Here is a 16765-nt window from a genome sequence, read left to right on the forward strand (position 1 = left end):
ACCAAACTACTTAGATGTGAAAACACTGTTGTAAATGTATCAGATCAAGTGGATGATTGTAACATTCATGGTTATTTTCATGAGCATATAAGTGGTTTAGATAAGGGTTTCAAACTGAGAATTTGTTTTAAACCAGTCTGACCACACATGTCTTTGCCCTTCTGGACTTTAGTTCCAGCGATGCCGAAGTGCTCCCAGATCACAGCAAGTTTCTCTTCTAGTTTGGAAAAGTGTTATCACAATCATTAGGAACGTTGGCTAAAACTACGAAAATATCCCTAGCTTGATTGCCGCTAGTCCCCTCGTCCACGAGCCGACTGCCTGCCCACTCAACAGCCGCAGTACTAATTTGAAAAATTCAGGATGCCTTCTCCGTATCTCTGACTTCAGAAGAGATGACTTGGCAAAGCATACTCAATAATTCAACACTACAGGCATGTGAATGTATATGGTTGTCTCATCTGAGACTGGGGTAAGTCGAGGGTTAGCAGCGTCGGCTTTGCTGCAGCATGCCAAACTACAAAGGCATTTCCTGGGGGCTGCAGTGAACAGAGGAAACAGGAGGGGGATGTTGAGCTCTGTTACTTAGAGACAGCTCATTCGTTTGTTGTTTAAGTTCTACTGCTTGAGCATACTCACCGGCATTGCACTTCTTTTCCCCTCCAGATATTAACACTTAAACATTAAATATGCATGCCCGCCCCCTCATATTTATGTTTTTGTCTTGGAGGCATGGCAGCGCACAGCAGGCGATCTCTCTTCCTGGTATCCGCTGCACTGGAAGGGAAGTGAACCTATTTCCAAAAATCCCCAACCGCCGCTTCTTGCATGAATGTCCCCTATTTGGATTGTTTTTCAGATGGCACTCTTACCAAGCATCCATCTTTACTAATGTGTGGGCTGTAGCAATAGCTGCTAAGTAATAGAGACAGGGGCACAGTCATACACACACACACACACACACAAACAAACGCGCACATGCATATTCACACACACGCAAGGACGCAGTAGGTGGCTGGGAACGCACTCTTAATTTGGGCACAGTGTGAAAGTCACGTAAGAGAGGATTCCTTTGCTTCCCTGTGAACTCGCCAACCCCAGACTCCCCCCTGCTTCCCTCTTAATAAAGCATTTCCTCACACACATGCAAAGTAGAACACACTCATAAACGCGTGAGGCTCATAACGCACACCAGGTAGAGAGCCGTGAATTCAAGAGCACATGACACATGCAATCACGTATGTGCTGTTACCGTTCATTCCTCTTTTACATCCCTCCCTCCCTCTCCCTCTTCTCGCGGCTCTCATCTCCTCTGAACGCTGCAGGGTGGCTGACAGGCCTGCTGAGGGCCCTTGTCGCCGGGTGGATTAAGCAGTGATACAAAAAGAGGCTTAAGGGCCATAGGAAGCAATGACTCCTAAAAAAAGGAAGGGGGGGAGGGGGGACAGGAACAATCGACGACTGGCCCACGAGCCGGCAGCAACAGCCAATCAGGAGGTGCTGCAAAGAGGGCACCTGAGCCTCATGGTGTCAGGAGGGACAGGGCTTGATGCTTACTTTTTTTCCCAAGCAGCACATGTGCTCCTAAGTTTAAAAATTTAGGAGCGCATACAAAACCTTAGGGGTGCAATGAAAATTTATCAAATGTGTTTTTCCTTAATGAAGGGGTACGATGAGACATTTACAAGCAAAATGATTTAATTTTGAATACAAAAAGTACACTAGGTTTTTAATTATTTCTGTTTCAAACTGTATTTGTTTAATAATTATGTAATTAACCTTTAAGCTGCTTTAAACTGTATGAACATATCTATAATAAAGTAGTTCTTCTTGGTTCTAAACGCCAAAAAAGTCTGCTCTGTCTGTGAAGACACAAAGGATATCACTGGTCCGGCAGCTTTTGTAAGCAGGTCGTCTAGCCCGCTTTGAGCTCAGCCAGCGGTCCACAGCAGGACTGGGATCAAATTGCTCCACTGAAGGCCCCTCCAAGCTGATCCGCATGAAGTCTTAAGTTGCGGATACTCCAAGGCAGCTTCTTGTTGAATTCTTGATGCGGTTTTGGGCAGAAAAGCCTCTTTCACACTGGGTAGCTGAAATAGGGAAATGATCTGCACCGACTCCAGTATGTTCTAAGGGAGAAGATGACATCTTTTAAATTCATTTTAACTCTTACCTTTCACTAATCGAAACCAGTATGCAACTATACGATACTTAAATTGTGATTTTGTATTGTTGAAGATTCAGCTTAAAAAATATGAATAAATATATGGATGGATGTATAGCTAGATAGATAGAGACCTTTGGACCTCACTGTATATATAGTCCATATGTAGTCTTGCTTGTAGGGGACCTTTGTCAGCAGCATGTCCTACAAGCCAGTGTAGTTTTTGTCCTTGAAGTTCTGGCTTACCAGGAGTTTGAGCCCTTGCCACTCATCCTGGATTGTAGCTGTATTGCACCCTGCTCTGAAGGATAGAAGAGAGCAATTGAGTTTGCACATATGCAACAAGTGTCTCAAATGGCAACGCAGTGTCTCGTCAAATAAATTCTTACCCTGTTAGAGACCAAACCTCGCTTTGATAGCTTCCACACTGATGCTGATGGCAGTTTCCACATGGCGCTTCAGCTGTGGATGTGTGAGGCCTGTGACATTCCACTTCAGTGTCATTCCTTTCAAAAGACACACAAAATCATGGTTGTAACCTTAGCTGCATTTCTCTTATCCTTAAACCCTTCTGCTGTGCATCTAATACAATGATTCTGAAGGTGTCTGGTGTAATCCTTAGGATGATCAATTTCTCTTAAATCCTTCACACTGACTTATCCTAAACATACGAGGAATCTCATCTCATCGCCCTGCTGCTGAGCAAATGAGGTCTTGATCTTCTCAGGCAAACCACCTGGCTTTGGCTTTATCTTGAGTTCCTACAGTCTGGTCACTGTTTGTTTCAACTCTTAGGTGGCTTGTGGGAGGATCTAATCGCTCCTCTATAGTGTGAGGCTAAGGGTAGCTAGCTCCTCAAACAGGTCACAAAGAAAGTGGCAATATATGCAGAATTGTACTCTCCATTTCCTTCTTTATCTGTTGATTAGGGAGTAAAAACATAATTCAATGAAAATGTTCATTGAAAATATACTCCTTAGCCATCTGTTAATTATTTGATAATGAAAGTTATGTTTGACTCTTGAACCTATTCTTCAAAACCACTTAAACTTTATTAAGTTAATTTACCTACCAGTTATGGCGATCATCACCAGATAAATGACCTTTTTGCCTGCCCTTGAACTTCAATAGAAGTGGACGCTGAGGCTGCCAGATGCTTCATATGTTAAAGAACCACTGAAGTATTGATCATGACCACTGGTGAGGCGAGATTGTAGACTACCAAAAACCTTAGGTTCTGTCTTCTGTAAGATGAGTATCGCAAGTTCCGATCTGTGCAAGAAACAGAATACACTCTCTCTCACTTATTCATTCTCACACACACACACACACTGTGCTGCCTAACATTTTTAACTAATTGGATGAGAGAGGCATTATAACTTGTCGTGATTACAAACCTGTGTGGAAAACAGTGGATTGGGATTTTATGTCTTCCTGCCTCACTCTGCAGGTGGGCAATCACAGCCACACGGGTGCCCATGTTGACAGAAGCCCCATCTGCACCGAAAGACACATATTTTCTCATCGACCCTCCATCATCCCCTTGGCAAACTGCATCACATGCGGCCTTGGTGGCATTCAGGACCACTTGAAGGAAAACATAAAATCCATAATGATCAAAAACCAAATTGACACTCAATTCTCTAAATTACAAATACTGTCTATAACTAAAATGTTACACTAAAACAAATTATGCTAAAAAGAGAAACAACTTTCTTACCAATGGCATGTGAATGTTCAAAGGTCTGTTGTCCAACCAGAGGGTTTTCCATTCTCCAAGAGCAGCACATAAACAATTACACACTCCATGTCTCAGCTTTGCTGCAAGGCTTTCTTTTATCATGTCTGCAATTTGTCCAATAATTTCTGCACACCTTTTGTCATTTTTGTGTGTTGGATGTATTTCCGCTCCATTTTTCTTATGTAGGGTAATAAGTAGTCCAAACTTCACAAAGGCCGCCTCCTCTTTTGCAATATAATGTGCAATATTACATTTTATTTTCCGCTTCCTCTTCATTTCCTCTTCAGAGAGCAACACCTGCCTTCTCACAGCCGCCTGCAAGGTTCTTGAGCCTTTGTTTTATCCCACAATGTACACATCTTTGTACAGTGCATGCCTCTGCGATTTATTGTGTTACGGGCAACCCTCACCTTAAATGAGATACTGCACAAAAACAAAGGCTGAGTTGTCCGCTTGCTTCTGTGCTTTGCAGTACTTGAAGTACATAAAATTATCCTCGAAAATGAGCCATGGGAATGTTCTCTGCCACTGTGGGTTAAAATTACATTTCCTCGCGGCAGTGGAGGATAAACTGGTGTGGCGGCTGAGGGCTTCAGTTAACATTACTTCATTGCCTTTCTCGTCCATCTCCTCCTCGGTGTCAACTGTTTCAGTTGAAACTTCAGTTTCTGTCACTTTCGGTCTTTTGAAATAATGACAGACTTCATATTTAGTGTATGTTGCTAGCTAACTTTAGCTATCTATTTAGCTCACTGTGTGTTCACTCTTTAAGTTTTTTTTGGGTTTTTTTGGTAGAATAAGTGGTGTCAAGAGGGCCTTTTGTGCTGATGAGTGGATCACGTGATATTTTTTCAACTGACAACATTGGTTCAGCGCAGTGACCACTATTATCGTCATTGTTGTGTTATCAAAAAAAAAATAGAGGCTGCTTGGGCTGAATTTTTTAATACTATTTATTCGCACACATGCTCTTAAATACACTTCACAGTTCATACTTTCAAGCACTGAGGGAGTGGGTCAATCCCCTGTTGACCCTAGGGTTCAGGGTCCGGGCATCATCGGATCAAAGAGGGCATGACACATGCACACACAAAGACCACTGACTTATCCCTCAGCACCAGCAGCTCGAATTAACGGCAACCTACAAACCTTGTTCTCTCTAATTTGTTGTTTGTTGATGGCATTGCTGTTCTGCCGGGAGATAGCAGGTCTCTTCTTAAGAGTTTGTATGTATCTGTTTGAGGCACCAAATCATTTATTTCTAGGCTGGAAATTGTGCAAGAAAACCAGAAGTTTGATCGAAGTAGGTGGAATTGTTCACCCTTTTCCAACTTTAAAAATGTGTTTTATGTGACACGTTGCCAAGCAGATGTGAGTCCTTAATGAGGTCAGGACAAAGGTTACATGAGGTGACCCTCCAAGGATTAAAATACCTCCTCTACCAGCCAGACACAAAGTCGTGTTTAAATAGCATTATCGCCAAACAGATACATTACCAAGTATACATACTTCCTCTTTGTAGTTCATCAAAAGCCTGAATCACTTCCCATTCTGTGATGGTGGACGAGAGATGTGAGAAGAGGCTGGTGATCCGGGAAGGACAAATTGTGGGCTTAGGTCCACTGGCCATCTGTCGGCTAGCAAAGCTAATCCCTCGGCATGGGATGGGGCTCCCTGGCAGCTACCCCACCTCCCTCCCTTCCTAGCTGGCCCCACCCACCCACCCATCCACTCTCCAAAACATAACCCTTGTCCCACTGCGTCAATACTGACATTGACCTGTATTACATTTGTCCTGAGCCATGCTTGCTGAGTACTGAACACTCACTCAGTTGTGGCTGATTTGCATTAACCTCTTTATATCTTTTGACACACAAGGGATGTTTAAGCAATGATACCACAGAGGTTAACATTGATTTTTATTGAGGTTTGCGTGGTCTTAAGGAGAATGTAAGTTCTGATGTATGGCTTTTCAACCGGTTTGTCATTGTTGGCAACATAAGGGCATTTAAAGGCCTCTATGGGTACAAAACACTATTTTAACATTGATATTACTTGAAATGAGAAAACATATAGATCATTCAGTCTTTAGTACTAGAGATGTTCTCAGACAAAGTTATCAAACTGGCTTACAGTTTTATTACATGGTCAGTTTTTCTTTTGATATTAGAAATCCTGGGTGTATTTTTAATTTAAAACATGCTATCTTGTTTTAAACTATTCTCCCTTCAGTTAGTTTATGACCCAATATTCTGAGATCTTATTTTTGGCAGTCAGAGCTAGACTTTAGGATCATAGGGGGAGAATCTAAATTATTACCATGCTAGTGCTTGGGATGCATATTGCATCTATCTGGGAGAGATATTACTCTCTGTTTCTATGTCTTGCTTTTGTGCAATCAAAACATCTCCCCAAAGATCTCCCATTTCAGTCCAGTGACCAAATATGATCTCATTATGATTTCTCCTCTGCCTCATATGCATGGACTACATTTTAAAATGTATCCTCTCGTTTTCTTTGATCCAGTTAGATTGAAAAAGAAAATGCAAGAAAAGAGGAATTCCTCTTTTGTTCTTACACTTGCGGTGTATGGTCTCTCTCTCTCTTTCTCTCTAATAATATGCGCTTGGCCTCGATCTAGAATTGCTTATTTCTGGCTTTGTAAACTAGGCCACGGTTATGTGACACTCAGTAACCCTTTGGCCCAAAAGCCTTTTTGACTTGAAACATCTCAAGAATCATGTTTGTGTGGTGTCTCGAGTGACATTCACCAAGCAGGTGGGCGACCTCATGGGATGGTGACAGTTCACTGACTATTAGTCGCCGTCCAGATTATGTGGCGGGTTAAGCCCTTTAAGGACTTAACTGTTCGGTAGTTGATTGCCTTTTAATTGCAGCTATATATAGCTATTCTACATGGTATCTTTTTAATGGAATATTTTTTTAACCTTATAAGTCAGTTTATGAGGGTTTTTTTTGGCACTTGATAAAAAGATACACTATAAACATTGGCAAGATATGAAGACAGAGCACATAATCAAAGCAGTAATGTTAATAGATAACCATGCTGGGCAGACATATAACAGCAAACAGCAACACAACTGTATTTGCTTTGTGCTATTCACTGCACTATTTGCTAAGACAGACTAATTTCCTCCATAATCCTTAATCCACCACATCCCTCCACCCACGCTGGTGATCACTCTTCATCTCCTCGTCTCTCCATCTTTCTCTCACACAGGGCTTCTTTCGGAGAAGCATCCAGAAGAACATGGTGTACACTTGTCACCGGGAGAAGAACTGCATCATCAACAAAGTCACCCGCAATCGCTGCCAGTACTGTCGGCTGCAGAAGTGCCTGGAAGTGGGGATGTCCAAGGAGTGTGAGTATAAAAACCAATGTTTCCCAGAAAGCCTTGCTCCCACAGCCCACTGCGGAGGAGGTTCTTAGGGCAAAGCACAGATCTCATCATAGTGATTTAATCCCAGATGGGTTAGCATGATTGTTACCACTGCAGAAAGTCTTAAGCCGCAGCATTTGCTGACATTTAGTTCCACCACCAACATTGCATAAGTGTTCACTGTTGATGCACACATACATCAGCTTTGGTAGTGACTCATACTAAGTGTGAATGTTTGGGCTTAATTTATCATTAATTATGAAACTGCTTCGTATCAGATCCAATCACATAACACACAGCATGTTTGTTGGTAGATGCTATCAGTTTTTTGACATTTTTATGAGAAACTCCACAAACCCAAAAATCTGGTGCTTATCAAAACAAAGTCACAGTGAAATCAAAGCTGTTACTATTAGTTGCTCATATGTTAACGCTTTGAAGTGATTTTTTTTTTTTTTTTAAACTTTTTTATTTGAAGAGAATATCCACTGTAAACGCGAGACAAAGGGCAGCCGTGATGCAGACTGGCACTAACAGTCAGGGTGTCGCCAGGCTTGGCAGGCCTCTGTGATGAATATGTTCTCACCTGCCGAGAGTGAAAGAGCAGGCGTCTGCTCCCATCATTGCACCCCGGGGGCTGTGTGAACATACACACACACACACACACACACACACACATACGCGCAGGCAGTCAGACTTGATAAAGTAATTGGTAGAGGTGTGACCGCAGAGAACTCAAAGGCCAGCAGGGTTTTTACCTCAACCCGATCACATGACACACTGTGATACACATTATACACACTCGCTATCATTTTACACATTACCAGAGTGTGTGTACGGGACACATTTGTACTCATAAATACTTAAATAATTATAGGACATACAGTACATTAATTATAAGTGTATGTGGACAGAAAGTCTGGCACCTCCCCTCCTCTAACAGGCACACACCTGTTTAAACACACATGCGTATAGTCTCCATTGCTTTATCCCTCTCTGCCTCCTGTCTTCCCAGCGCTATTTACCTCATCTTTCTGCTACAGCGAGTGCAGGGAGCGCTCCCCATGCCACAGCACTGTGGCTTACAGTAAAAGAAGTTATCCTCTAAGCTCCTTACCTTTGAATGGGGCCATTAATCATGGTTACAGGGATCACAGCAGCCAGCTCTCTTACACACACACACAGAGGCACACGGCACACAACACGGAGGGATAGACTGGAGTTGGAGAGCCATCTAGTGGTGAAGAAGTAGCACTGCACAAGAGGAAAAAAAAAAACAGGTTTCTGAATGGATTGGAGGCTGGAAATTTTATTATCGGATAAATTTCGACATAGCATAGCTCAGTTGGTTTTGTTTTAATAAGAAGTTTCTGATCGTGGTCATTTTGTGTAGTGTGCAGATTGCTCAGCTTGTGTCCTCAGCAGTGACTTTGGCTTGTGAAACTGGTCTGGACTGGTGAGGAAGGAGAAGCTGACCATCTGGGGACAGCAGGGAGTCTCTTTCTCTTTGCCTCTCACACACAGAGACACAGGAACACTCACACATAAAAATGCATGCTTGTGCATAATTCCACGCGCACACACACAAATTATGCACATGCAAGGTGACAAACACAAACGGGTATGAATAAAAACACTTTAACAGAAATGCGCTCGGACAGCTCCACTTAAACACCATACACTCACTGTCACACACACACAGAAGGTGTACCCCCCGCTAGCGCCGGGGGACGTCTGGGTGACCTTGCGTCTGTCGGCAGACAGCTCCAGACAACAGTGCCAGGCCTGCTGCCAGGTGGCAATGCCAAGCAAGACGGCGTCAGAAGGAGGAGGGGGTGTGTTGAGAGCAAGTGGAGGGTTACAAGGGAAACGCCTGTAAACCTAGTGCCAGATTACTATCAATCTGATAATGTGTGGCTATTGAAGACTAGGCTTGTGCTCCAAAGGAAGGACAATATACTGTGAATATTAGCATTTATAGTCCATTTCAACTAAAGTAACTGCCGACCCTTCTCCGATTTGAGTCTTTCATATTCTGTTTATGTTGGTGAGTTTAGACCAGCGACTATCCCTCAGTACCTCCCTCCCTTTATCGACCCCCCCCCCCTCCTTTTATTTTTCGTCTAGCTCACAAACCTATCGCCCACGTGTTCCTTCGGGGAAGGTGTTATTCAGCAATAGAAAAAGTAATAAAAGTAAAATAAGATGAAGCAAAGAATGATTGAGAACGGCACAAGGGGAGGATAACATCAGCCAGAAAAGCGGGATGGTGGAGAAAGATGAAGGCTACGAGAGGAAAGAGTATTGAACCCAGTGTGAGTGAGAATGAAAATTTTGAGTTGAGATAGCGCAGGGAGGGGTGGGGTTGGGGTGGGGGGATGAGAGAGGCTGGAGGACAGAGAGAGGGAGAAAGTTTCATCACTGTCGACGGTGGCTCTGCACTGCGAGCAGCAGGAGCAGGGGGAACATTGACATTTTTATCTTTCCATTGAATTTAATCTGTGTGATGGACGAGCTGCCAGCGCTTTAATTTTCCTCACACGAATTATCCCTGTCTGCCCACCTCTCTCTGTCTTGTACACACACACACACACACACACACAAACACACACAAATACGTACACACCCAGGCACTAACAGAAATTGTCTATTAACTGCACGCTATAGCTGAAATCCACTATGAGAACAAATGATTGAGTGATGGCTGTGTGTGTGTGCGCTGTCACAGTATTCTGTACACACCGGCTCTTATAAATCATTTTTATGCAATGAACCCATAAACCACAAACAATCCAGGATGCAAGTTCCCCCATTAGCATTCATATTTTCATAATACAATTTGAAAGATACATTGCCTGAAGTTAACACGCATGCAAACAACAACAACAAATGCACATTTGTGTCCACACACGCACACAATAAAAAAAAAAAAAGCAAGGCAGTATTTCTTTCATTTGCGCTTCCCCCGCTACAGTGCCCCCCCCCCCCCAAGTTATTGCATGTGGCAATTCGCCATGACAGATCGCCAGTCGTGCCTAATAGTTCTTTAATGACTTCATTAAATTGTGTTGTGCGGCTTATGATTGTGCTGCCAATTTGTCAGTGCGGGTAATGTCTAGGCGCTAGGGATGCCCCACTTTTATTTGTGAATTAATTGGACATCGACTGTGTTGCAACCTTCCATCCCTCCCCTCGTGGCAAACAGAACACAGATCCCCAATCAATGCCACAAGCAAGGCTGGCCCAAATATGTTCAGCAGCTTCCTACAGTTTTATGTAACTGGCCTCAAAAGCTGAGAGGTGCTGAAGAGGGCGTTCCTCAAAACAAAATCATAAATTGGCTCATCAAAGTAAATATGGAGGTAGAAAGCTTTCCTGTTTTTGTTGTTTTCACTTTAGAGAAGCACTTGACTTAACTTATAAAACTATCACATCATAACATACTGTATAATATGTGTTTTTGGCTATATATCATAAGTCACACTTAAGGTTATTCTGGCCTACCATATGACCACCAACAAAACTCTGTCAAATAATGCATAACCATGCTCTTTTTGCATGGCGGGGTTTTCTTCCCTTGTTGTGGCGAGCAGTGCTTAGCAATAACATAGTGCAGCATCAGACTTCCAGCCCCCTCCTTCCTCCTCCCCTTCATGTTCTCCCAGGCAGGGAGGCCTGTCTGTGAGCTGATGAATGAGCAGCAGCACCAAGTAGTGCATCCCTCCATGGCCCTAGGCCAGACCCCTCTGTCACAGACACTGATCTCCCATCAGCCTGAGTCTTCTCAGCCTTAATGGTCAAGGTTAGGATTAAGACAAGGAAAATCTGATCTTAGGTCAGCGGCGAGGGGAAATTCACGTACCTGGAGGGGAGTTGGAGATGGGAGAGCTGATAGAGATGAGTTTAGCCAAAGGGTGGATGATTTAAAGCACAAGGAATACAGTTTTGGAGAGAAAGCGCGCATCGAGTGAGAATGAAACAAACTGAGAGGATGAAAAGGAAAGAGAGAATGTGTTGTATAACCAAGAGAGAGAGAGAAACGTGTGAGGCAGAGAGAGAAAGCTGGAAGGTTTTTTTCCGGTATGGGCTCAGCAGCAGAGCTCTTTTAAAACCATTAGAGGCAGGATATTTGTCATATTATGTTATTAGATTAGCCGGGACCCCTAATGAAAGCTGTGGCAATTTGTCAGCCTTATGGATAGCTCCATCCCCCACCACTATTTATCAAGTAGAACCCCATCTCACCCAACCCACCCCCCACCTTCAACATACACACACATACACAACCCAGTCATAGCTAAACTGCACCCCTGTGTGGATGGGCTGGGAGAAATGGATAGAGCCTGTAATGGGATTCCAATGCTAAACACCCCTGTCTAGTGTTTTTTGTCATTTGGGGTGAGCACGCTATTCTCCGTCGGATCGCCCAGAGGGAAATGACATTGGATTATTTCAAGGGTTTTTTTTTTTCATCCTCCCTCCATTACCATAGCCCCTCTTCAATGGAGCCGTCTACCAACATTTATCTTAAAGCATCGGATAAGAGAAGTGATGCTGTGGTTGCTGCTGCTGTTGGCTGCAGACAGAGCATCCTCTCCTGCTGATGACTTTGCCTTTGATCTTGGTTTCAGTTTGCCCTGAGGTGGTGTCATGTGTTGCTAATATGGGATATATAGTATGCAGGTTGTGCGCATGTTGCAATAGATTTTCAAGCAATCTGTACAGATTTAAATTGCAGATGAAGACAGCAAGTCCATATATATACTATAAATACACTGTGTGATGTATTTATGTGTAAACAGTTTTTACATATCACAAATAATCATGTGAATAGTGCTTTATGGACCCATTCAGGAACTGGTTTTCACTGTATTCCACTCTATTTAAAAGTAAATTAATGAGAGCTTTTATGTAAAGTTTGTCACTTGACCGAAAAATGTCACATTGACACATTAATCGTCTCTCTTCTTCTCCTTTGCTCCCTGTAGCGGTGAGGAATGACCGGAACAAAAAGAAGAAGGAAGAGAAGAAGCAGGAGTGCACAGAGAGCTACGTGCTGAGTCCTGACACAGAGCAGATGATCGACAGGGTTCGCAAGGCACATCAGGAGACTTTCCCCTCTCTCTGCCAGCTCGGCAAATACACTACGGTCAGAACAATGACACTGACGATCTGTGTGTCTCTATATTTATTCACCTTTGGTAGACGTAGATCATTATTATCACCTGCACTTTTAATTAAATTTAACTGTGAATGTCTCCATTTTAACAGACTAACAGCTCAGAACGACGTGTATCCTTGGACGTAGACCTGTGGGATAAGTTCAGTGAACTCTCCACCAAGTGCATCATAAAGACAGTGGAGTTCGCTAAGCAGCTGCCTGGTTTCACAACGCTCACCATCGCTGACCAGATTACCCTGCTCAAAGCCGCCTGTCTGGACATCCTGGTAAGAACAACAGCCCAGCCTTTACTTAGTTGAATCTAAAGTCAAGCTTCAAGGCTCACCATTTCAGCCTTAAACCAAACATTACATTACTTTTTAAAGAGTACACTGGTTTAAAATTTCTAACCAGTTGCCCTGTTAAACTCTCAACAACCCCTTCTGTCTCTGCTGTCCTCAGATACTGCGGATCTGTACACGCTACACACCAGAGCAAGACACCATGACTTTCTCAGATGGACTCACGCTAAACCGAACCCAGATGCACAATGCTGGCTTTGGTCCCCTTACTGACCTGGTTTTTGCCTTCGCCAACCAGCTCCTCCCCTTGGAGATGGACGATGCAGAGACAGGGCTGCTCAGTGCCATCTGTTTGTTGTGTGGAGGTATGACGACTTCCCTAAAAACCTTTTTCACTCTTTTTACAGTTTATTAAAACCTTTTACCCTTTTCTGACCAGGAAACGAGGACTGAGTGTCACCCTGTCTATGGATGAAATAGCTGTAGAGCTGTAGAGCTGCAATGCTGCGCTCGTTCACTGAGCACCACCTAGTGGCTAACTGTGATCATGACATGGAGAGTATTGACCAATTTGCTCTGTACTTTGTGTGTTTGTCCAACAGACCGTCAAGACTTAGAAGAGGCAGATAAGGTGGACGTCCTGCAAGAGCCCCTTCTGGAGGCGCTGAAGATTTATGTAAGGAAGAGGAGGCCCCACAAACCACACATGTTCCCCAAGATGCTGATGAAGATCACTGATCTGAGAAGCATCAGTGCTAAAGGTCTGAAGCCCACACTAGTCACTGACGTCTGCTAAATGTCGATTGATTGTTCAGTTTGACCAAACCCTGGTTAATAATTTTGTTATCTATTTGTATCAATCTATCCATCTAACTATATTTGTTATCTATTTATATTTGCTGCTTCATATGCTTCTCTTTATTTAATATCATATTAAAATGGAGCAGAAAAGACAAGATTAATGAGTAATATTTATTTTGTGAGATTTTTGGTAGCTTACATTTTCCCATCTCTCTCCAACACGCCCTACAGGAGCTGAGCGTGTCATCACCCTCAAGATGGAAATCCCCGGCTCCATGCCCCCTCTCATCCAGGAGATGCTGGAGAACTCAGAAGGTCTGGAAAGTGGTGCCGCAGGTGGCCGGACCAGTGGTGCCCCCCCAGGCAGCTGCAGCCCCAGTTTGTCCCCCAGCTCTGCCCAAAGCAGTCCAGCCACACAATCGCCGTAGTAACGGCCCACCTTTTTATTTTTCCTCACGTTGCGCTCCGTCTCCTTCCTCGACGTTCTAAAGAGGAGGGGTGAAGGAGGGGGGCCTTGACTCTGACTGAGCCAGCCGCCTCCTCTGCTACGACACAAATCCCCACCTCGTGATCTGCTTTCCCCTCACTCAGGAACACTGTCCTGACGTGAGGGGAGGTAAGGCCGGGGCACGCAGGGGCAACAGGATGCCTCTGAGAGACCACACCGTTAACACTGCTGATGACTCCTCCTCCTTCTCCCTCCACTCTCCTCCCCTCTCCACCTTTCTCCAAAAGACTGACGGAAACAAAATCCGAACACAACTCAGCAGCGGAGACCAGTTTTGACTGGAAGTGGGAGTGGGTGGGGCACCGCGGGACAAACAATATGGACAAGGACAATGCATTGAATGACTTGACAAACACCAGACACTTTTTTCTTGTACTCTGAGGCAGACTGCAAGCTTGGGACTTGTCAGAAGACCCCCCCCTCCTCAAAGACTCTGGGTCTATTCTCTTTTTCCAGCTTCAAAAAACAGATTTCGTACAAAAAGATATATAAATATATATAGAAAAGTTAAGGAACTATTGTGATTGACATGTCCAGACAAGAATGGCAAGTTGAAATGAGGACATGTTTTCTGAGATTAGAAATTGTTGTACTCCTTCACTGTTCGAATCTTTTCATACCCATCAAGAGTATTGAGAGAGACGTTTCAGTTTTATCACATTTGTACATTATTCTAATTAACAAAAAGCAAAAGATGTTGAAATTTCTCTCTAGTCCACACATGCATACACACACATACACAAACATACACACACACACAGACACACACACACAGAAATGTGCACAGAAAACAAGTCGCAATGAATATCACCTACTATTCCAGGTTGGATTTGTTTTCCTTTTTTCTTTTTTTTTCTTTTTTTTTTTTTTCTTCCAAGAGAATGGGAAAAAAATGATTGTATGAACATGGTTGTATGATATGGTCACAGGTCCTTTCAAGAAATCAAATTAATGAAGATTCATTATTAAGGTGTATTTTAAGTAGCCTTTGAGTTTGTGTATATAAGCTGTATTCATTTCTTTAAAACTATGAAGAGTTTTAGGCTTCACCTGATTTTTTTTTTTTTTTTTTTTTTTTTTTTTAAGAATACCTTTTATGTGTTTTGTTCATAGGTTTGTGATTCAAGAAAAGACATTTTGAGCACATTTTACTGAAGGAAGTTCTTTCATGTTTTGTGTCCTACTAAATACTGGACAGACCCCTTAACCAATCACTGGCTGTTCAGAATGTGGCTTTCACAATTTCAACCTTTTCCCCCCCTTCACTTTTAAAACATGTTTTTACATACCCTAGATAACAAAGTAGCACTCCAGTCGGGGCATAGCTTTTTTTTTTGGCCATGTAGCAGCAAGAGATGGTGTTTCAGAAAAAACGGCGAGCTACAGCAGCTCGGCTTCAAAGAGAGTTAAAATGTGAAGATTGGTGTACATACACACTGTATTAAACACAAGTGAATCTCCGCAGTCTCTGAATGGATCAGTAATATTTAGTGGATGGGAAAAGACTAGATTTTAGTTATCCCTCTACTGTCAGTGGTCAGGCAAGTGAAGGTCCCAGATGTGATATTTGTCAAGCCCTTACAAATCTCCCCCCTGGCAACCTGTGGTAGAAACGAATATGTGACTTTTTTTTTTTTTTTTTTGCCGGATCCAGAGCAACCTTGCACCCTGTGACTCACTTTACGCCAAAACGCCTTCACACACACACATCTCATCTAGACCATCATTACTGTACACACGCCAATGTCTCAGGAAGGAATCATTTTGTGTGCTTGGCCTGTTCTTTGTATATGTTCTGTGCTGCACTCCCCAACCCTCCTATCACAGATGCACACATACACACACCTCTGCTACTGAGCCCCTGAGTTTTTTTTTTCTTCAATCACTCACTTTTGTTAGGCCTGGCAGACCAGGACTTGTGCAGAGAGACACTGACCCTGACCCTGCAACGTTACGACATAGGATGCCAGTGTGGAGTCTCTCTTGAGTCGTTCATGTGTTCTTTTTATTTGTACGGTCAAAGCTGCTTTCATCATTTAGGACTTAACCTGTCCAGAACAGCGCACAACTTTCCCTCCACAGCTAATCTGGAATAGCAACAGACACACCGTCAGTTTGAGAAGTATGGAATATGTTGCAATTTTGTCAAGATTATCAAGCGACTTTGAAAAAAAAAAAAAAAAACAACAAAAAAAGATAAAAATAAAACCAACATTTAATAATTATTAAATGTGTTTGTGTTGTTCACTTGTGTCATTCTTTTCACTATCTGCTACAGGAATAAAAAGCAGAAGTTTGGGAAAAATTCAAAGTTAAACACTAACTTTCTTGACACTTTATAGAAGTCTTGGTTTTCTTGTGTGTAGCATTAACATAGCATTGAAGAGGCTGATAACAAGGGTTCACAGGTCACTTTTAATATTAAAACTCAGTTGCTTATTGTAGTCACCCACTAGATAAATACCAGACCAAGAATCTTCATAAAAATGACCATAATTAAAATCAGTATTAAGGTTAAGGTCAAGTCAGTCAATTAGGGTTAGGGTTAAACTCTTTTCTTAAAGAAAACAATATCCTGGAGGAATTTCAGTCGGGCTTTAGAACATACCACAGCACTGAAACTGCTCTTACTAAAATAATCAGCAACCTCAGACTAAACTCTGGTCACAATAAGGTCTCAATTCTGA

General features: G+C 42.9%; 1 protein-coding gene across 17 annotated transcripts in view; it reads left to right on the forward strand.

Moving 5' to 3' along the window:
* The window catches only part of raraa (retinoic acid receptor, alpha a), a 149884-nt gene extending 133599 nt beyond the window's left edge, over positions 1-16285 (forward strand). For all 17 annotated transcript variants that reach the window (XM_042397289.1, XM_042397283.1, XM_042397281.1 and 14 more), the window contains 6 exons: positions 7147-7288; positions 12295-12455; positions 12578-12754; positions 12930-13134; positions 13372-13530; positions 13802-16285. In XM_042397289.1, coding sequence (XP_042253223.1) covers positions 7147-7288; positions 12295-12455; positions 12578-12754; positions 12930-13134; positions 13372-13530; positions 13802-13998 — 1041 coding nt within the window. In that variant the 3' untranslated portion in view covers positions 13999-16285. The remainder of the gene's footprint in view (positions 1-7146; positions 7289-12294; positions 12456-12577; positions 12755-12929; positions 13135-13371; positions 13531-13801) is intronic.
* Positions 16286-16765: the final 480 nt, after the last annotated feature.

The sequence above is a fragment of the Thunnus maccoyii genome, chromosome 20 (genome assembly GCF_910596095.1).
Source record: "Thunnus maccoyii chromosome 20, fThuMac1.1, whole genome shotgun sequence".
In the NCBI taxonomy this organism is placed as follows: domain Eukaryota; kingdom Metazoa; phylum Chordata; class Actinopteri; order Scombriformes; family Scombridae; genus Thunnus; species Thunnus maccoyii.